Source organism: Carcharhinus amblyrhynchos, chromosome 3 (genome assembly GCF_965287045.1).
Source record: "Carcharhinus amblyrhynchos chromosome 3, sCarAmb.v2.hapA, whole genome shotgun sequence".
Classification (NCBI taxonomy): Eukaryota; Metazoa; Chordata; class Chondrichthyes; order Carcharhiniformes; family Carcharhinidae; genus Carcharhinus; species Carcharhinus amblyrhynchos.
The window spans coordinates 14,415,486-14,438,226 of NC_137326.1; the positions used below are offsets into that span (position 1 = coordinate 14,415,486).

At 43.9% G+C, this 22,741-nt stretch overlaps 1 protein-coding gene across 2 annotated transcripts in view; it reads right to left on the bottom strand.

Moving 5' to 3' along the window:
- LOC145335908 (copine-9-like) overlaps positions 1-22,741 on the bottom strand; it is a 374,645-nt gene that overhangs the window by 188,503 nt on the left and 163,401 nt on the right. For both annotated transcript variants that reach the window (XM_080181645.1, XM_080181652.1), the window contains exon 6: positions 21,075-21,151. In XM_080181645.1, the coding sequence (XP_080037771.1) occupies positions 21,075-21,151 (77 nt within the window). The remainder of the gene's footprint in view (positions 1-21,074; positions 21,152-22,741) is intronic.

Below are 22,741 nucleotides of genomic sequence, written 5' to 3' on the forward strand. Positions count from 1 at the left end.
AACCAGCACATCTTTCAGAATGTGAGAGGAAACCAGAGTACCTGGAGAAAACCCATGCAGACACGGGGAGAATGTGCAAACTCCACACAGACAGTGATCCAAGCCGGGAATTGAATCCAGGAACCTGGCACTGTGAAGCAGCAGTGCTAACCATTGTGCTACCGTGCCACCCCCAACCCCCCGGCCCAGGGTCCTTGATTTGTGGCAAGTCCATTGTTGTGCCTAAGTGGCACATGATGCAATAGACCTCCCTGAAAAGAGGAGACACGGGGTTCTCCAGCCTGTGACCGAGACCCCCATCAGTCCCACAAGATTCCTTTGTTTCTCTCTCTACGGAAGTGCCAGACCTGATGCTCCAGCACTTTCTGTTCCACCTTTAGTTTTAAAGAATTATTCACCTCGCATGATAATGTTGGCCTACAGAACAGGCTCACACACAGTGCAAAGAATTTGAAAGTAATTGAAACATTTGACAATGGAACGGGCGAGATTTGGGTTGAATAGTTTGGTGATGACTAACTTGGGACTGAGATAAATGGGAGATCCAAGATGGTCTCAGCCATTTTCAAGCATGAAACTCGAAGCAGAGGAAGGTCTGCCTTGACCCAGGGTTTCTGGAATTCACCGAGAATGAGCTCAGGGATTTCTGGACCTATTTCCAGATGTATGGTTCTGCAAAGGGAAAGGTCTGTGCTTGAGGAATGCAGGGCAGGAGCAGGAAGGAGTGGGCAATTTTACAAAAAATAAAGAACAGAATTAGGATTTTGTTTGCACATTGTATCGAGAAACCTCCTGCAGTGGGAATCATAAATAGATTGGGAAAATAAGGACTACAATTATTCACCATATGGAGAACAATGACACAAACCTCAATGGGGCACCAGCTTACTACATTCACTTATGGCACCTCCAGATTACTCGAAAAACAAATTACAGCCAAACAAATTTGGCACGAGATAAAATCCCCGAAGTAGTATATTAATTACTAAACAACTTATCTAACAGTCGGCTGCATAAAAATGGGTGGAATTCAGAGTACATCTCAAATTGAAGGGACAATGCTTTTCCCTACTTCCACACATTATCTGACAACACATCTTATCAACAGCAGCAGGGCTTTGCTCAATTCCTTTGAGCGGACAATGAACACGTTCCTGGAGTGTGGATCTTTGAGATGAAGTCTCAGGTTGGGAAATGCAGTGAAGTCCTCTTGACCTTTACCAGAGTGACTGCTGATATGAATACACAGATGCAACACCATCTGCCTGCTTGAAGCCATTTCTGAAGTGCCATTGATGAAGGCCACTGTGCTGTTGCATGCACCTTGCACATGACCATCAACTTCTTTCTAAAGTTTTTAAGTTATATTTATTAGTGTCACGAGTAAGGCTAACATTAATACTGCAATGAAATTACTGTGAATCCCTTAGTCGTCACATGCCGGTGCCTGTTCAGATACACTTAGGGAGAATTTATCACGGCCAAAGCACCTAGCCAGCACATCTTTTGGACTGTGGGAGGAAACCGGAGCACCCAGGGGAAACCCACGCAGACATGGGGAGAACGTGCTGACTCCGCACAGACAATGACCCAAGCCAGGAATCAAACCCGGGTCCCTGGTGCTGTGAGGCAGCAGTACTAACCACTGTGCCAGTTGCAAGGTAATAGCAAGTTGCTTGCACAGTGCCTTTATCATAGTAAAACATCACCAGGCACATAACAGGAGCGTTACTGAACAAAATCTGATGTTGAGTCAAATAATAGAATGGAATGTAGAGAATAGAATCCTAGAATCAACAGCACAGAAGGCCTTTTGACTCATTACATCCCTGCTGGCTCTTCTAAAGAGCAGTTCTCTTTCTGTCATTCCCTTACCCTCTGCCCAGGTCCTTACACATTTCTCTCTTCCAGCTTTTAGAAAATGTAGAAAACTCTGTGTGACACAGAAGGAGGCTGCTCTGCCTATCATGTCCACACCAACTGACAACTCAGCCACCCAGCCCTATCCCATTTTAAAGCACTTGGACCGTAGCTCCAAGATTATGGGGCTTCAGGTATGCAACCAGATACCTTTTAAATGAGTTGATGGTTTCTGCCTTTCCCACTCTTTCAGGCAGTAATTCTCAGACCCCTACCACCCTCTTGGTGAAAAAATATTTCCTCACTTCCCCTCTAATCATTCAACCAATCACTTTAAGTCTATTATATATTAGAACAGTTGACTGGAAGTTTAGGATTTGAGGAATGTCTTAAAGGAGAAGAGGCAGAAAGGCAGGGAGGTTCAGGTATGGTGGCTAAATTGCCCCTTAGTGTCAGGAGGACTAATTAGTGTAAATGCATGGGGTTATGGGAATAAGGCCTGGGTGGGATTGTGGTTAGTGCAGACACGATGGGTCGAATGTCTTCCTTCTGCACTGAAGAGTTCTATGATTCTATGGGAGCTGCAGAAATTATAGGACCAAGGCAACTAATGACCTGTGACTATGATTAGGCATAGAGGTTTCTGTCTAAGAATGTACACTCCCTAAAATCTCACTATTAACCATCCTTTCCTATTTATAACCCAATTCCATTATTATGCCCATTAAGAGTACAATTCTATTCTCTACATTCCATTCTATTATGTGGCTCACTGTCAAATTTTTTTCAGTAACGCTCCTGTAACGTGCCTGATGATACTTTACTATGATAAAGGCACTGTGCAAGCAACTTGTTGTTGTTACCTTGTAAGTGGCACACTGGTTAACATTGCTGTCTCACAGCGCCAGAGACCGGATTAGGTTACTGTCTGTGTGGAGTTTGCACATTCTCCCCATGTCTGCGTGGGTTCCCTCCAGGTGCTCTGGTTTCCTCTCACAGTCCAAAGATGTGTGGGTTACACGGATTGGCTAAATTGTCCCTTAGTGTCAGGACAAAATAATTAGTGTAAATGTATGGGGTTATGGGGCTAGGGCATGGGTGGGATTGTGGTCAGTGTAGACATTATGGGCTGAATGGCCTTCTTCTGCACTGAAGGATTCTATGATTCTATGGGAACTGCACAATTTATAGGACCAAGACATCTAATGGCATGTGACTATGATTAGGCATAGAGATTTCTGTCTAAGAATATACACTCCCTACAATCTCAATATTAACCATCCTTTCCTCTTTATAGCCCAATTCCATTATTATGCCCATTAAAATTATAATTTTTGCTCCATTTCATAAGGTAAGGATTAATTAAGGGCTTTGGATGAGAAAAGTCCCCAAGTTTCTTCCTACTTTGAGCTGTAATATTATCTCAGCTGGAGCAGCAATTGGTCGCAGCACCCCGGGTTTGGAAGCCCAGAGTCAGTTCGGGTTCCAGCTCCTCATCGCTGTCCATTGGGCATGGCTGGTAGCTAATGCTGTGAGTGGACGTGGGGGGGGTGGTGAGGTCAGAACTCAACTCTGACCTTCGCCACTGCTGGACAGCCTAACAGTACTCCCAGCCAAGGTTCAGTGGCAGCAATGTGGGCAAAGTCGTGGATGCTGGCATTTCCCGTCAAGTCAATTTGCCCATGAAGGAGTTAACGTTTCCTCAAGCAGAAACGAGGAGAGATAATTGGAAGTCTCTCTCCTGACTGAAAGCGCAGCTGGTTATTTCCATAGTCACAAATAAATGTGTCAGATAGCAATTATTCAGCAGCTACATTTCTGCAATAGGAAATGGTCTCAATGCAGAAGAAGGATCAAACAATTTGGGGTTCCCTTATTAAGAGCATGAAGTCATTTTAAAAAGGAATGCTAGTCAGTGCTGAATCTATCATTCAAATAGACCTTTCTCATAAAGGTCTAGATTTTGATTCCCCATGATATATGATTCCTGAAAACCAGCCCTAACATGTTAAGGAAAAATCTTAACATGTGAATCAACAATCTGAGCATTTTTGTTGGATAAAAATTGTGGACATAACCTACACAGGATATTAGCTGCCAAATTGATAGCGACGTTCTTGTGATTGATGTATTATAAAAGTATTAGCTAGGGTGCTAGATTGTAAAGATAAAATTCAAATTCAAAGGTCGCATTATCCAAGCAGGCCAGAAACCACAACTTCAATCCAACCACCAGAGTTCACATTTGCTATATAGGTTCCCCAGTCTAACGTACCCCTCACAACTGGCCTTCATCAAACACAAATCAAGAACAAAATAGGAGAGATCCCTGTTGACTCGGGCAGTGGATGCAGTCACACATTAAATAATAGGCATGTCGTACTGAATACCCCGGTGCTGCATTCCTGCTCATGGTGATTATAATTACTTTCCACTTATAGCTGTTAGGATTCTATGGCTGGAATTTTACTGCCTCATCCACCATGGAAATTGGAGCCAGTGGGGGGTGAACAATGGAAAGGTCCGTTGACCTCGGGTGGGATTTTACCCTTTTGGGAACAGTGAGGCTGTCAAATCCCGCCCTATATGTAGCAATTTCTTTTTGTTGGGTTTTTGCATTCTTGCTAATGGACTCAAGAATTCCAATTTTCCCAGATAGCAGCACATGAGAGCAGTGGTTACTTATGCCAATAAACAGTAGAAGCTTTAACTGGCTTCAATAAGTCGGCTATTTGATCAGCTGGTGTTCTCCTCACGTGTATACATTTGAGATGTGCTTTGGATTACTGGTTTGTGACATACTTGGCTTTGCCCTAATTCTTTAAATTACCTTTCCTGGATCTCACTGAAGCAAAACGTCTGTGTCACCCTTGTCAACCTGCCAATCCATCAACAAGTTTCATGATGGGAGTCAGGGTGAAAAACATTCAGCTTTTCACTAAGTAATGTTACCCTTTCTCCAATGCAGCTGATGGCAAGTGCTATGGGGAGAGGGGGCGTCAACAAATTAACTCACTGCAGCTTCCATTTTAATATATTGTTCTCCAAGCAGCGTTATATATGGTATGAAGGAGGTTAGAAAGGTAGTGACAATCTTTAACCATCTTTCTCACGTATCAAGTCTATCAGCAGCTGGAAGAGAAAGACGGGTTAGAATTCTGAGGTCTTTCATCAGAACTGATTTTGATGGTTTTGACATTTTGGCTGCGATTTTCAAGTAGCACAGAGGGCTGGCAAATGTCAGTGGGAGGCCAAAAATGGGTATTACAACCGGAGTCCGGCCAGTTGTGATCTTCCTGGGCCATTCTTTTCGATGCCAGGGAACAGTACGAGGCTGGTTACAATATGGAAGTCAACAATTGCATCTACTTAGCAAACCTGGGCTGTAACCATCGAGGCTTGCTCAAGTTTCTGACCATGCCAGTGGAGATCCACACCAGCAGGGATCACATATGGTCCCCAATAATTGGGGCCAGGCGTGATGGCTTTGTTGGTGGGGCCAGAGGTCATTGAGGTCCCCTGGGAGGTGAGGGGCAGGGGCAGGGCTGCCTTTTCAGCAGTGCCAGCATGGCACTGCCCACTGTGCACCCTAGCACTGCCAGCCTGGCACACAGGCAGTGCCCAGCAGGCAATGGTAGTGCCAAGGAGTGGAACCTGAGGGGACAGAGGCAGAGCAATATTGGGGCTGGGGAGAGGCAGGAGGGGAGATATCGGGGGAACTCTGCATTGGGCGTTGGAGGCTGTTGTGGGGCCAGCAATCAGAGAGGCCCAGGTTTGATTCCTGCCTTGTGTGACTGTATGGAGTTTACACATTTTCCATGTGGATTTCCTCTGGATAATCTGGTCCAAAGTTGTATAGATTAAGTGGATTAGCCATGGCAAATGCCTGTGTTGTGCAGAATAGAGTGGGGGGTGAGCTGCAAAAGATGCTCTTTCAAAGAGTCAGTGCAGACTTGATGGGCTGAATGGCCTCCTTCTGCACTAGAGGGATTCAATGGATTACACCAATGATTTAGATGATATAAGCCATGAAGACTAAAAGATTTTTTAATGTGAGTATATTTTGAGCACCAACCGATTAATAGTAATTACCATTATTGATGGTAATTACTATTAATGAACAGGGTTGGGTGAAGTCACTAATTAATTAGATTTCTCATTTTGCCAACCTCATAAAGACGGCTCCATATAGCTGCCACTTAAAAAAGGTAATATTAAATCTATCTTCTAAATGCTGATTTTACAACTTGGTCTGTCCTATAAAAGTAGAGAGATGGTAGGGGTGGTTTTGCAGATCAGGCTGCTTTTACTATGACTTAAAATTAAATAAAGTTTATGCGCAATTCCATGAAACAGTGCTCTAAATGCAGAACCTTTCTGGTAGTGAGTCCAATGTTGTAACTCTGGCAGGAATTTTCCAGCATTCCTCGGGACTCCACCGTTACAATAGGGGAGTAACTAAGCTTGTGTATGTCAGGGTGTCACCAGCACAACCATCTGGGAAATGGTCTCCTAACAGCAGCCTCTGCATTTACCACCTTATTATGGCTGGGGTTCCCAAGATGCAAGGCCCAATGAGAGAGTCCACAGCACAGACCAGTCTGTGCCTCTCCCGGAAAGGTGGGCACTGCTGAGCCAGAAAAGGTGACTGGGAGAGCCCCTGAACATGGTGGCAGTCCCGGATACTTTCTCGTAAAGCTGAGAACAATGAGACCCACTCCTGGTGGGATAATATGATGTGTGGCTCATGCCTTGTGAAAGAACCTTGCCCCATCGCTCCATGCCTGCAGAACCTTGCACAACTTCATTCTTATTGTATCTAATTTTATTTATTGATGATGCGTGGGTTTCCTCTGGGTGCTCTGGTTCCCTTCCACAGTCCGAAAGACAGGCTGGTCAGGTGTATTGGCTATGCTATATTCTCCCTCCGTGTTCCCCAACAGGCACCACAGTGTGGCGGCTAGGGGATTTTCACAGGATTGTACCTATGGGGTTTGCATCCCATTTGCAGAGGACACAGACACATATGAAAACATTGTTTATACACTGCGTAGAAAGTCTGTGTGCCCCATTTATACAGATCCAACACCATCCCAGATCTTTTTGTTTCCATTCATTCATGGAACACGGACATCACTGGCTGGCCAGCACTTATTGCCCATCCCTAGTTTGCCTGAGAGTCAGCCGCGTTAGAATCACAGAATCCTACAGTACAGTAGGAGGCCATTTGACCCATCGAGTTTGCACCAACCATAAGCCCACCCAGCCCTATCCCCAGAACCCCATTCATTTACCCTAGTCAGTCACCCTGACACTACGGGGTAACTTAGCATGACCAATCCAATGTGGCTCTGGAGTCACATGTAAGCCAGACAAGGTAAGGACAACAAATTTCCTTCCCTAAACAATTTACTGTGTGCTTTACCAATAATTGACAATGGTTTCAGGGTTGGCATTACATTTTTAATTCCAGACCTTTTTTTTACTGAATTCAAATTCCACCATCTGCTGTGGCGGGATTTGAATCTGGGTCCCCAGAACATTAACCGAGTTTCTGAATTAATAGTCTGGCGATAATACCACTAGGCCATCGCCTCTTAGACAAATGAATGCTGTCGCCCCCATCACCAGCACAGCCCATTATTTCAAATATCAATTCTCTGCTCCAACTGGCATGTGGTTAACTTGAACTTGACAGACATGTAAACAAGCTGTACAGTATAAATTCTGATTGAATTATTCCCTTTGCATAGGACATGACACTGAAGGAGCAATAAATGCCAGGTCTCAAATGTCAGGCAGTTATTCTTTGTTAAAAATATGGATAAAAGTGTATGGAGTGAGTATCCTTTTTGAATGCAATGATCTGTGATATTTATGTTACACAGCAAATGAATCATTAAATTTATATGTGCTGCTCCCAGGTGGATTTGTTTGATTTCTTTGATCTATCACATGGCTACAACTTTCCACAATAACCATTAAAAGACTTTTCATTCTAAGTTCTTCCTGTCAGCTCCCTGCTGTGGAATCCCTGTGCCACACAGAGACAAACTCCCCCTGAGAACAGAAGGCAAGCTGTAAAAATGTTAAACATACTGCATCATGAGTGGCAACATTAGACCCTGTAATCTGCAAGACAACTCATCTCCCTAACAGGGTCTCTCTCTGTGTCGAACGGAGGACACAGGAAACATGCCTCATGATCCACCCATTCAAAAGGCTGGTACTGACATTGAATCACTACTGTGCAGAAGGCAGCCATTTGGCCCATCGAGTCTGCACCAACCACAATCCCACCTAGTCCCTATCTCCATAACACCACCTATTTGCCCTGACATTGAGGAGCAATTTAGCAGGTCCAATCAATCTGACCTGCACATCTTTGGAGTGTGGGAGGAAACCGGAGCACCCGGAGGAAACCCACGCAGACACAGGAAGAATGTGCAAACTCCACACAGACAGTGACCCAAGGCTGGAATTGAACCTGGTGCCTGGCGCTGTGAAGTCACAGTGCTAACCACTCTGTCACCATGCCGCCCCAAGATACATATTTCCAAAAACCACATCATTATCCTCACCAGATAACTGAATAACCATCTGATATTGGCTTTTGAATGCAACATTTTGTTTGGTTTCTCTACATCAGGGGATTTTCACAGGAAGTTCATTGCAGTGTTAATGGAAGTCTACTTGTGACTAATACATAAACTTTACTTCACATAGTCACTGCACTTTAACAGAGTTAATTGTATGAAGGCCTTTGTGACGGGGTCAACGTGAGTACCCTAGAATTTATTATCAATGTTTGTCTCACTTCCAAACTTCTTCTCATCCAATTTCCACCTCTGCTCTCTTCCAGTAATCACTGAGTGGTGGTATGGACAACAATGTTTCCTTTGAAAACTCAGAGGCAGCAAGGTTAACTTTAATCTGATGCTCTGGCTAAGACTGGCAAACTTAGCAAGGATCAGATGACAATCTGTGAAGAATATAATCTGTGAATAGTTTAAGCAATTGTCTTTCAGAATGCTCTGAAACTCTGCCTCATCATGACGACTATAAGATAACTTCCCCCCCTCTGTAATTATGCACTGTCACCCAGTGAGTGAGTCAACTGAAGGTATGGCCTGAATTTTTCAGGTGGGTCAATGGGGAATGCATCCCCGCCAACTCCGATAGGTCCATTGTCATCTCACGCCCCGGTGAGCATTGATTGGCAGTAGGTGGAACTTCCATCTGCAGTTGGAAGGAATCTCACATTGAAGAGTTGTTGGTCAATCACATTGGCTGACAACTCTGCAGCCCATCCAGGCACAGCGCTGTAGTGGCCGGAAGAGGTATTGCAGTGCCATGCCTGCGACAGCGCAGGGAAGCCATGTGAGGTAAATGAAAGTAAAGTTTCGGCCCATGTCCTGCTTGACTGATTGTGCAAATTGCACTAATGAGAGGGTGAAATGTTTTTTTCTAGAGACACAAATCACCTATACTGAATTGAAAACACAATGATTGAAAGGAAAAACAGCCTGAGACCATAGACATACATCAGTACAACAGAACAGGAGAGAGCTCTTTTTCCAATTCCATACTATAACTGGCACTCAACCCACAATGCCACAGGTCATCTTGTCAGGTCAATGGTATGATTATACTGTGCTGTTAATATATCCTATTTTTCAGGGGAAAGCTTTAAGATTCAGTGGTTTTCTACAACAGGCAGTTGTCTGGAGGGAATTCAGCAGATGCTGGAAAGCAGGATAATTTCTCATTTCAGCCATGTCAGTGTTTCTTGATAAAGTAAAAGAAAGTGAGTTAGGTGTACAGGGACAGAGACATGTGACATTGGGCTAAGGCGAGGGGCTAGGTTTGTAGCAACAAAAAGAGCGCAGTTGGTGACTGGATCTGTTAAAAAGAGTGTCTCTCTCTCTCTATGAAAGCTCCAAGGCTGTTACTCAAATCCTAGCAAATATACCTAGATTTGCTACCTATATGTAAAGTAGGGTTTAAGTCTATAAGATAAATATTGCTTAACTGGAACTGAAATAGTGATAAATTAGAAATTAAGAGTTGTTTCTTTTCACATTTAAAGACTATTCAATGGTTAAGAGGTAAACCATTTCATTTTGTTAAAGTTACACTTAAACTATGTTATAATTAAGCTTATTTTGATTTTAAAAAAATCCCCAGTTTGCCGGTGGAGCTGAGGTGTGGCGTTCTTTCCTTACATTTATGTCAAAACAGAAAGATTGTTGGGGGTTCTCGTCTGGAAACCTAACAACAGATTAAAAAAATCTAATTGACTCACCTGACAACGAAAAGCTTTAATGGTAGGTTGGGGAGGATGTGAATATTTACAGGTTGAAACAGAATTTTCCTAAACTTCAAACAAAATAATCTTATTTGATTGCTCAGAGTGACTGACAAGGAAAACCTTAGGTTTTGAGGACCATGTCTGTCACAATGTACGTTCTTAATTCCAGATTTTTTTTATTGAATACAAATTCCACCACCTGCTGTGGTGGGATTCAAACCTGGGTCCCCAGGACGTAAGAATATAAGAAATAGGAGCAGGAGTAGGCCATCTAGCCTTTCGAGCCTCCCCCCCATTCAGTAAGATCATGGCTGATCTGAAGTGGATCAGTTCCACTTTCCCGCTTTCTCCCCATAATCCTTAATTCCCTTGTCTATCTGAAATCTATCTACCCGTGAGTTAAGACATTACCTGAGCTTCATGCATTAACAATCGAGCCATAATACCACTAGGCCATCACCTCTCAGACAAATGAATGCTGGCTCACGCATCACTGCACAGTCCATCATTTCAAATATCCTTCAAATTTCCCAATCCTTCATAATGCTTAAGACCAGGAGACCATTAGATATAGGAACAGGAATAGGCCGTTTGGTCCTTGGAGCTTGCTTGTTTTGGCACTGCCACTTCAGAAATGATAACAGAACAAACACCATTCCTAAGGTTAGAATTTTCTGACTTTGCACATTCTATAAGAAGCACAGACCACCTGATGCAAATCCAAAATTTCAGTGCCTGACACACCAACCCTTTTGAAAAATTGTGCACAAAGCCTGCTCTGACATTTGATATCTGCTCCCAGTGTCCATAGCTCCCCACCAGGTGTTAAAAACCAGGAGGAACAAACTCCCCTAATACTTTTACTTTTAAGGATGGCAAGGTGGCACAGTGGTTAGCACAGCTGCCTCACAGCGCCCGAGTTCGATTCTGGTCTCGCGTGACTGTGTGAAGTTTGGACGTTCTGCCCATGTCTGTGTGGGTTTCCTCTGGGTGCGCTGATTTCCTCTCACAGTCCATAGATGTGCAGGTTATGTGAGTTGGCCAATAATAAGTTGCCCCTTAGTGTCCCAAGAGGTGTAGGTTAGATGGATTTGCTATGCCTTAGGGCGGCGTTTTACTGGCACATCTGGCTGAGTACGATCCCACCGGAGGCTAACGGAGAATGCCATTCTCCGAGCCTCCCCCACCTCCAGAATAGGTCAAATTTCGGCCTTCGTGTCAGGGGGTTTAGCAGGGTAAATACACGGGGTTATAGGCCTGGGTGGGATGGTTGTTGAGGTAGGCTTGATGGATTGAATGGCCTCCTTGTAGGGATTCTATGACACAGCACGTGGAGACGTTCCTACTGCCTTTCCCTGAACTGCACGTCGTCACTTTGAAGCTAACAGCAAAGATCAGGCAGAATCATGGTGGGGACCCGGGTTTCCTCACACGTGCGTGGAGAATGCGCGACCCTCAAGTGACTTGAGATGATGGCACTCCACAGAACACGAACGTCAGACTGCATTCTATATCGACAGAGTGCTGGAGCAGGTTTCCACAGTAACGCAGCTGTGGTGGCAGTCCCTATATTAGATGGAAAAATGAAATAAATCCCATTTTAGGACAATGAAAATTCTTTGCCTGCGATCAAAATTATTGAGATTGTGGATTATAAAATGTGCTGATCAGCCAGTTCCACAATTAATTATCTTTTGGAGTCCGGGCCTGATTAAAATATTGTGCGTGGCTAATTTAAATAGAAAGCCGCTGAATTGGATTTTTACACTCGATGGTATTAATTAAAGAGAAATTGAATCAGAAAGGAAATAATCTTCTTTCCAGTCCAATGGACCTAAAGTTCAGCTGATAGTGTCACGGTGAGGATTTTTTGTAACAATAATACTTTCTTGTGACAATACCTTAAATCTACAAACTTATCATTTTTGCATTTATTGCCTGCAGTTACTGAAAGGCCTGATGAATGAGCTGGTCTTGTCTTTTCTTTTTCATTTTGGTATGCTCCATTAGTTTGGAGACCAGCCTATGTAAATTCCTGCAATGCACCAGCACATTGGGGCACAAGTGCTGGTGTTTCATTGTTAGTTCGACTTTTGAACATGCAACAGTGGGAGTCAGATCATAGAATCCTCACATTGCAGAAGGAAGCCATTTGGCCCATCCAGTCTGCACCGATCACAATCCCACCCAGGCCCTATCCCCGTAACCCCACATATTTGCCCTGCTAATCCCTCTGATGCCAGGGTCAATTTAGCATGGCCAATCAACTTAAACTGCATATCTTTGGAGTGAGGGAAAAAAAACTGGAGCACCTGGAGGAAACCCACACAGACATGGGGAGAATGTGCAAACTCCACACAGACAGTGACCCAAGGCTGGGATTGAATCCGGGTGTCTGGCACTGTGAAGCAGCAACGCTAACCACTGTGCCACCATGCTGCCAATCTAGTAGCAGCGTGACCCAGAAACAAATCAAACTATGAATCACCACCAGGTTACAGCCACTAGTTTGCAGTGAAGTAAAGATGGGAGGAGCCCCGGTTTCCAATGTTAGCTTTTTGAATGATTAAACTGAGATGGAAGAAGGAAAAGTCTTTGGATGAGATTTTCTGGCCTCCCAGCTGTGTGTTTCCTGCTGGCGGGAGGTAGTGCATTGTTTACTCATGGTGGGATTCTCCAGTCCTGCTGCTGTCAATGGGAATTCCCAGTGACATCATCCCATGCTGACGGGAAACCCATGGGCAGGGGTGGCATTGTTGGTGGGACTGGAGAATCCCACCGGCATGAATGGCTGGAGAATTCCCACCTTTATACCTGCTTTATTAATCTGTTAACTGTGGCAGAATTCCACCTATCTCATGTTAAAAGAAACAGTTCAAAATTTCTTTTTTATTCATTCATGGGACATAGGCGTCGCTGGCTGGCCGGCATTTATTGTCCATCCCTAGTTGCTTTGGAGGACAGTTGAGAATCAACCACATTGCTGTGGCTCTGGAGTCACATGCAGAAGGATCTGGATAGGCTGGGCGAATGGGCCAGGAAATGGCAAATGGAATTTAATGTTGGCAAGTGTGAGGTGGTCCACTTTGGTAGGAATAATGGTAGGAAGGATTATTACTTACGTGGCGAAAAACTGCAGCAGGCGACGGTGCAGAGGGACCTCGGGGTCCTTGTGCATGAGTCGCAAAAACCCAGCTTGCAGGTGCAGCAGGTGGTCAGGAAGGCGAATGGGATGCTGGCCTTCATAGCGAGGGGGATTGAATATAAAAGTAGGGAGGTCTTGCTGCAGCTGTATAGGGCATTGGTGAGGCCGCAGCTAGAGTACTGTGTGCAGTTTTGGGCGCCGCACCTGCGCAAAGATATTTTGGCCTTGGAGGGAGTGCAGAGGAGGTTTACTAGGCTGATACTGGAGTTGAGGGGGTTGAGCTATGAGGAGAGGCTGAATAAACTAGGCTTGTACTCATTAGAGTTTAGAAGAATGAGGGGAGATCTCATTGAGACATATAAGATGATGAATGGGATGGATAGGATAGAGGTGGAGAGACTCTTCCCGCTCAGAAAGGACAGCAGGACTAGGGGGCACAGCCTCAAGATAAAGGGGGGGAGGTTTAGAACGGAGTTGAGGAGGAACTTCTTCACTGAAAGGGTGGTGAATCTCTGGAATTCTCTGCCCGTTGAAGTGGTGGAGGCTGCCTCGCTAAATATTTTTAAGACGCGGGTTGATGGGTTTTTGATAAGAGAGGGGATTAAGGGTTATGGGGAGAGGGCAGGAAAGTGGAACTGAGCCATGACAGATCAGCCATGATCTTATTGAATGGCGGGGCAGGCTCTAAGGGCTAGATGGCCTACTCCTGCTCCTATTTCTTATGTTCTTATGTAAACCAGACCAGGTAAGGACAGAAGGACAGCAGATTTCCTTCCCTCAAGGACATTAGTGAACCAGATGGGATTTTCCAGCAATCAACAATGGTTTCATGGTCATTGGTAGATTCTTAATTCCAAATACTTTTTGTTCAAATTCCATCATCTGCCATGGTGGGATTCAAACACGGGTGCCCAGGAATTTTGCTGAGTTTCTGGATTAATAATCTGGTGATAATACCATTGGGCCATTGCCTCCACTTAGAAATTAGAATGAAGGACTTACTTTACCCTTTCTGACCTTCAGCTGCAGTGAACCAAATCCTGTTTCTAGACTAGGCAACAAAACACTGCATGATCCTGGAGACCAGCAGACACCACCAGAATTATGTGGGAGCGGTCCTGCTCCCACATATGGACAACTTTCCACAATCAACTTTGGCCAATAAGTGGTAAGTAATATATGTGCTACGTAAGTGCCAGGCAATAACCATCTCCAGTGCTGGACGATTCAGTTAAGGCCCGCTTATTACATTAAAATTAGATTTAAATACAGATTTAAATGACTTACCTCTCTTCCTGCTGGTCTCCAGTGCGGATCTGATGGTGGTGGAGATCTGGTGCTGGGAGATGTGGGTGCCGAGGGAATATATGAGTGAATCCCGCTTATGCCCAGCCGCTGTGCAAGAAAATTAGTGCGGCAGGGTGGGAGAATCCCCTCTCATAATGTTTCCTGATTTTTGAACTACAGCAATCTGACAAGGTATTACGCACATTTAAACTCGGAAAGCAAAGGAGATATCTGCCTGTATCTGAGCACGTTGGGTGAGATGGCGATATATAAATGAATATATACACATACACACAGAGTGTTTGCATATGCATCTCAAGTATGTACAACTGCCTTGATTTAGCATTTTGATTAACATTTAGAAATTAAGAAAACATTAGATGTGCATAATAAGATGCTCAAACTCACAATTCCACAAGTTCCACAGGAATACTCAAACCAAATCTCAGAAATTTGTATTCCACAATAATAGCACTTCAGCGCACGTCACATATTCAATAATAGGATTTTTCTGTCTGGTATTACTGGCCTTAACATCTGCCACGGCCACATCAATTACTTCCCAGAAATGGAGTGAAATTGCCCAAGACTCCAGCTCTAGCTGTTGGGAAGTCTAACATAGCCTATTCCATGGCAGTAACACATCTGAGAGCTGGTAGTATATTAATAATCCACTCAAGTTTCATCCCTTCAAGTTATGACGTCATTTCAACCCTTCAACCTGTTACCTTGCTGAGACACTATTCTGTGTCAGTGTTAGTGTACACTTAACATGTCGAAGCTGTTTAAAATTATACAATAATTACTAGGAATCACAGAAGATTCAAAAGCTCCTAACACGATAAAGAACTTATTAGCACTCACATTCTGTCACTATTTTAACACCAAGTTCTTAATAAAGCCAATTAAAAGCTTGTTAATGTGCATTAATGTTGATTGGTGCTGTTTATCATTCAATACATCCTCCACTGTTACAGGTAGTATCAGAAGGGGTAGCACAGCAGTTAGTCCTGCTGCCTCAAAGCGCCAGGGACCCAAGTTCGATTTGTGGCTTGGCTCGCTGTCTGTGCAGAGTCTGCACATTCTCCCTGTGTCCAAATGGGTTTCTTCTCAGTGTTCTGGTTTCCTCCCACAATCTGAAAGGCACATTGGTTAGCTGCATTGGCCATGCTAAATTCTCCCTCAGTGTACCTGAACAGGCACCGGAATGCGGCCAGTAGGGGATTTTCACAGTTGCTTCATTGAGTGTTAATGTAAGCCTACATGTGACACGAATAAATAAACTTTAGGTATTCCTGACCTTGGAATTTTTGGGATGCTTTTACCATTACCTTGTGTCCCGTCATTAGGCTGGTTCTTGGGATGAAAGATTTGTCCTATGATGAGCCGGTGATCAAATTGGTTTGATATTCTCTGGAGGTTACAAGAATGAACTGTGATCTCACCGAAACATACAATGATTCTGACAGGGCTTGACAAGATAGACAGGTACAGAGGGATTGTTTCCCTTGGCCTTGTGACTCTAGAACAACGAGGTTCACCATTTGACAATAAAAGAATGACCTTTCAGGACCAAGAAAAGGAGAAATTTCTTTCACTCAGAGGGATGAGAATCTTTGGAGCCCACCTAATTCCCTGGGGAAGCCATGACTGGCTCTCTGGCTTCTGTTCACTTCCTGCATGTGCCTGGTCCTCCCTCGACAACCTCAATCCCATCAAAATCAGAACAAGCTCCTAAAGGAACTCCACTGATGGATTGGTCGGTATCTTGGGGGCTGCCTTCTGTCCCCCCACCACTCCCCAACTCCACACCCTAGGGAAACTTCCTACCACTAGTATTTTTACCCCCAATCCGTCTACATTCCCGCCCTGGCAGAAACTTAAACTTCAGATCATAGCAACTTTCAACAGCTGTGGATTTAATATGGCACCTGTTTGGCTTATATACATGCCACAATAGCACTGGCATGTGAACAGCCAAAAGGGGAAGAATTGGGAAGACCTGGGCAGCACGGTGGCACAGTGTTACCTCATGGCTCCAGGCGCGTGGTTCGATTCCCGGCTTGGGTGATTGTCTGTGTGGAGTGCATGTTCACCTCTTGTCTGCGTGGATTTCCTCCAGGTGCTCTGGTTTCCTCCCATAGTCCAAAGATGTGTGGGTTAGGTGAATTGGCCATGCTAAATTGTCCCTTAATGTCCTGGGATGCGTAAATTAGCGGGATTAGCGAGGTAAATATGTGGGATTACGGGATAGGGCCTGGGTGGGGTTGCTGTCGGTGCAGACTTGATGGGCCGAATGTCCTCCTTCCGCAATGTCGGGTGTCTATGATTTCTGTGATAAATGTAATTTCAACCTAGAATATGAAAACTGTAAAAAACTAAATATGAAGATATAAAAGTTCAACAGGTTGTAGAGAATAACTGAATATTAAAATACTCCAAAAGGGAGCAACAGAACAGAGGTCCAGACTGTTTTTTATGTGCCTTGATTTCCAAAAGCTCAGTGTACCATTGATGGGACTTCTCAAGGGCTGCTTTATGTTTAAGTGTTAGTGAAGATAACAACACTGCATATTACCATTCAGGTTTAAATGTACAGTTCACCAAGAATTACCAGGCCTCAAGTACAAGGTTGAACAAGAAGATCTGCCCTTGAGGAAGAAGCAAGAACAACAACAACAGCTTACATTTATATTGCTCATGGCAGGTGGTTGATGAGTTCTTTCCAGGGCTGCCAGGTTGGGAAGTTAGTCTTGTGTAGCTGCTGTGTGAATCCTCTGCGCTTGTCTACAGTCGAATTGCATCGAACTTTTATCTTTGTTGGTATATTATGCTGTCACTTTGGTCTTGTTTATGTGTTATTACAGAAGTCAATGTGTCCCCAGATCATCTCTATTCCTTTAATAGTGTATGTGCAGAATAGTGAGGCTGCAAGTATGTGTAACATCATGAAAAAGGGTGCTATCAACTTTACTGTATTTGTGTGCGTGCATAAGTTTAGAAACTACCCCAGCATGTCTTGGAACATGTAAAGGATTCAGATGGTGAACCTTCTACCATTTTAGCAAACCTGGTGCATCAGCACCAGCCCCCTGCAGCTTACTGAGCTTCTGCATCCAAAGGGTCAAAGCTGTGTTCCATTGACACTAACTCTGGGCTTGTTCATGCTAGACTGTTACCAATGTGAGTGCCAACCAGCAAATTCTTCACTTTGCCTTGCTTTACACCGTAGGATGGCAGTCCTAATGAGGGCCTCTGGCCTAATGGAGCAAATGAACTTCAGCAACAGCATGTGATCTAATTTCAGTCTTCTAAAGATTCAAAGCCTGATCTCATTGTGTTTGTGTCTTGTAGCTCAGCTGGCTACATGTGAGAATCCAAGTGGGCTGCGATTTTGTTTTTATGGGCTGATCCACTGAGGTTACTCGTGGTGAGTGTAACTGTGGCCATTCGCAGGCAGACATAGGAACATAGGAATTAGGAGCAGAAGTAGGCAATTTAGCCCTTCGAGCCTGCTCTGCTATTCAACTAGATCATGGCTCATCTCTTCCTGGTCTCAAACCCACCTCCCCACCTGTTCCCCATTTCCCTTTAACCCATTTTTAAATCAGAAATATACCTATCTCCTTTTTGAAAACACTTAATGATTCAGACTTCACTAGGCTAGGGGGCAGAGAGTTCCACAAAATCACCACGTTCTATGAGAAATAATTCATTTTTAGCTCAATTTTAAATCTACTACCTCTTAATCTATACCTGTGACCTCTTGTCTAGAACCTATATATGTGACCTATTGTTCTAGATCATATAGGATAAAGTTGTGGCCTCCTTCAGGTCTATAGCCCATGTTCAATAATATCCTGTTCGCCTCACTCTAGCCTTTTGTCCAATGTTGCACCCCCTACCACTACCCATCCTTTTACTTACCATCAGTGGCTTGACTTCTCTGCAAATCTCTCCATTAATCTCACTGCTTCCCCAATTCCTTCTCCTCCTTTAAAAACCTTGTGTAAACCAAATCCTTAGCAGGGCATTAAGCCACCTTGCCTAACATCTCCCTTTCTGAAATGGCATTTGTTTCCCTCATGACTATCTATTCGTTGTTGATGTTGAAGACACTATACAAACGCAAGTTGTTGTTTCAACAGTCTGCGCTTTCCTATCAAGCATAGATTTACAACTGGAACTGGGTTGAACTTTGTCTACCTTCCCGATTTGGCTATAAATTTCAAATTACATTGGCACTAAGGCTGGTGGCAAAAGGAGGTTAGTGTACAAGGACAATGCCATGGGTGGCCTTACAAATCACCCTTTTTTTTATACATTGCTGTTATCCATTCCAAAGAAACAGCAGAAATTCACTTTCTCTACCATCAGGAACATAGCAATCATCCTAGCAGTAGCCTTCCAACATGTTCTGTGGTGCAAAGTTTTGGTGAGATTTACAACTGATGCACTGTAAGAGGCTTTACCGTCTCCAAGAATAAACTTTTTTTCAAACATTGGGTGTGTGAGTTATTTCCCCATTCCTAATTGCCCCTGAGCTGAGTGGCTTGCCAGGCCATTTCAGAGGTCATTTAAGAGTCAACTGTGGGTTGTTCTGGAGTCACAGATAGGCCAGATCAGATAAGAATGGCAGATTCCTTCCCAGAATGGACAAGATGGGTTCTTTTGAAAATGGTTTAATGGTCATCATTAGGCCTTTAATTACATATTTTTCATTGAATTCAACTTTCACCACCTTGCTAGGATTCAAACCCAGGACACAGAGCATTCCCTTGAGTCTCTGGATTAGCAATCCAGTGACAATACCATTACACCATCATCTCCCCACATCATAGAACATCAAATTCTTACAGTACAGAAGGAGGCCATTCGGCCTATTGAGCCTGCACTGACAACAATCCCACCCAAGCCCTACCCCTGTAACCCCACACATTTACCCTAGCTAGTCCCCCTGACACTAAGAGGCAATTTAGCATGGCCAATCAACCCAACCCACACATCTTTGGACTGTGGGAGGGAACCGGAGCATCCAGAGGAAACCCACGTTGATGCAGGGAGAACATGCATGCCACACACAGACAGTGACCCAAGGCCAGAATTGAACCTAGGTCCCTGGCGCTGTGAGGCAGCAGTGCTGACCACCGTGCCACACGTGCATCCTCTGGCCTGCTAAGATAAACTAGCCCTTCAACTGCATTCTTCACAGCTTGCTTAACCTCAATAGATGTTGCAGATCTGAGTTAGGTAATTTGGGAAAGACCAGGTTATTACGCATCAATATTGATGGAAAAGTAGTCAAACATAGTTGATAACTGAAAATGTGGGTGGTTCCACAGGGAGATGGTTTGTGTTAATGAACCTAAAGCAAAGGGAGATTAATGTGTAGACCATGTACCTCTACATCGTCAAGAGATGGCTGACTATAACTTAATTGGCTTCTCACGAGGAGGCAAGTGCCAGAACAATTTGTTTCAAGCAGCTTACCAGTAAATAGATTGCTCAACTGAATTTCAAATTGCAGTGTTTCCCAAGCTTGGATCCTATGTGAGTTCAGCTGAATCATTAATAAAGGACTGTTGATATTTTTTCATGTCTCCAAAATAATCACATTCCAATCAGCCGCTCTTTCAGTGCCGGTGATCTGTGAATTGATGCACTTACTTTCAAATCTGCAAAAGGCGCAGAGGTTGCCGATGCTTTTTAGCTGATTGTTGATGTTTGAGAATGCCTTTCCATTAGTAAATACTGAATGTGGTGAAAAAAGTGCTTGCCTGCATTTAAATAACTTCACAATGAAGACTAATCGCAGGTTCGTAATTACAGGAATCAGCTCAGAAATATGGTGCACATCCCAGTTCCTAGAAAAATCAGTGAATCATCTTCGGAAGGTACAGGCAAGAGTTTCTGTCTTTGTCTTCTATTTTTTGCTTTCTCTGCTCATCTTCACCTTTAAGGGGGATTTCATGGAAAAGACGAACACTCACAGGATATGGTCCACGGAAGGGTAGGGGGTTTTAGTTAAGTCAGGCAGCATGGTCGGTGCAGGCTTAGAGGGCCGAAGGGCCTGTTCCTGTGCTGTAATTTTATTTGTTCTTTCTTTGCTCGAGATCCGCACATGTGGAATCATTGAACACAGGAGGAGGCCATTTGGCCCGTCATGCCTGTGCCTTCTCTATGAAAGATCTATCCAGACAGTACCATTCCTTTGCACCTTCCCCATAGCCATGCAAATGTTCCCTTTTCAAAATATGTAACTGAACCCCTTTGGAAAGTTGCTATTGAATCTGCTTCCACTGCTCTTCCTGATAGTGCATTTCTAATCACAGCAGTTCAGCGCATAAAAATAAAATTTCTGCTCTTCACAGAATTCCCATCACATTTCAGGTTCAACAATTTCAGGTGCTAATCACTGCTCTGATTTATCCAGACAGCATTTGCTGGTAATCATTCCACATCGATACTCACGTCAGTGGTTTCTCAATCCGACTTCCTGCAGATCCAATAATTTCCCCCAGAGTGACAAAGACCTGACCGAGGAAATCCTGAAAATAAAATTCATAGCACCAAGTTATTTAAGTAGCTGGATTAGTATTAAGCATACTGCACCAAGTAATTGGTACCAGTTAAATTATACATCCTCCCTGACACCGTCAAGCACATCAGATCACTGTGACTAATTGCAGTATACTAAGTGATAATGTTGCACAATTGAAAATGTATTGGAATATGATCAGACATATTTTAGTATAATAGAGGATATACTATACTATTATACAATCCTGTATAATAGCAGGTGAGCTACAATAGAGTACTGAACATTATCACGCATATTACCCTCTGGTATACTGAGCCACAAAGCACCTGAGGTTGGAGAGGAGCCTTTACAGAGGGAAAGAACAATGATAGATGTTGGGTTAGATTGTCCACATTGCCCTCAGGCGCTGGTAGTACTGACTGGTAAAAACAACGTCACTGTATCAGCTGCTGAGGGTGAGAATAGAATCACAGAATGGTCACAACACAGAAGGAAGCCATTCAGTCCGTCTTTTCCAAGCCAGCTCTCTGTAGGAGGGACTCAGCTGGTTCCACTCCCCTGCCTTTTCCACATTGCCCTACAATTATTTTCTCCTGAAATATTTATCCGGTTCTCTTTTGAAAGTCACAATGGAATCTACCACCACCACATTCATTCCTGACCCTAACCACTCGCTGAGTAAAAATCTTTTCCCTCATGTTGCCTCTGCTTCTTTTACCAATCGTAATAAATAGGAATCTTCTGGTTCTCAACACTTCTCCCAAAGGGAACAGTTTTTCCATATCTACTCTGTCCTGGTCTCTCAGCATTTTGAATGCCTCGATCTAATCACCTCTCAACCTCTCTGCTCAAAGGGACAGCCCTGCTCCACCAATCCATTTACCTAATTGAAGTCTCTCACTCTTGGGACTATACTTGTAAATTTTTATGCACTCTTTCCAAAGTCTTCACATCCTTCTTATATTTCTTCCAGAATTGGAACTAATACTTGGGTTAGGAGTGAACTAATGGTTCATGCAGCTTCATCACAACTTCATTGCTTTTGTTCTATACAGCCCGTGATGGGAAGCCTCTCTGTCATTGTGAAAATGGCCAAAAATCCACCATCTTCCGTCTTTGCGAGGAGAGACTGGAGTTGGGCCAGTATTTGTGCAGGTGTGACTCACAGAGACAGATGGTCATTTAAATCACCAACTGCCTCAGCTGAAGTGGGATTTTGGAAGACCAGGAGTGTGGAATCCAGAGTGTGCAGATTAGAAAAGGTGAGAGGAGGTCTGAACTTGATGAATTCTTATGGATAACCAGGGTGCCTGCCTCTTTTGAGAGTTAGGGTACCCCTCAGGATAGGGTCCCAGGACAACTTTGGGAAAACTAAGGTATCCTTTGGGAGAGGCAATGCACTCTTTAGGAAAATGAACATGATATTGCACTTTTTACGCACAAAGAATGGATTGCATCTGTCAAGCTATAAGAGTTGTCCAGCTGTGCAGGAACTGGCCAGCAGCTTAGGAATTGTCTGCCTGTCAAGGGAATGTCAAGGAGCTGTCCAGCTGTCAAATCTGTCAATCTATCCTGGAAGTATCAAAACTCTCAAAGC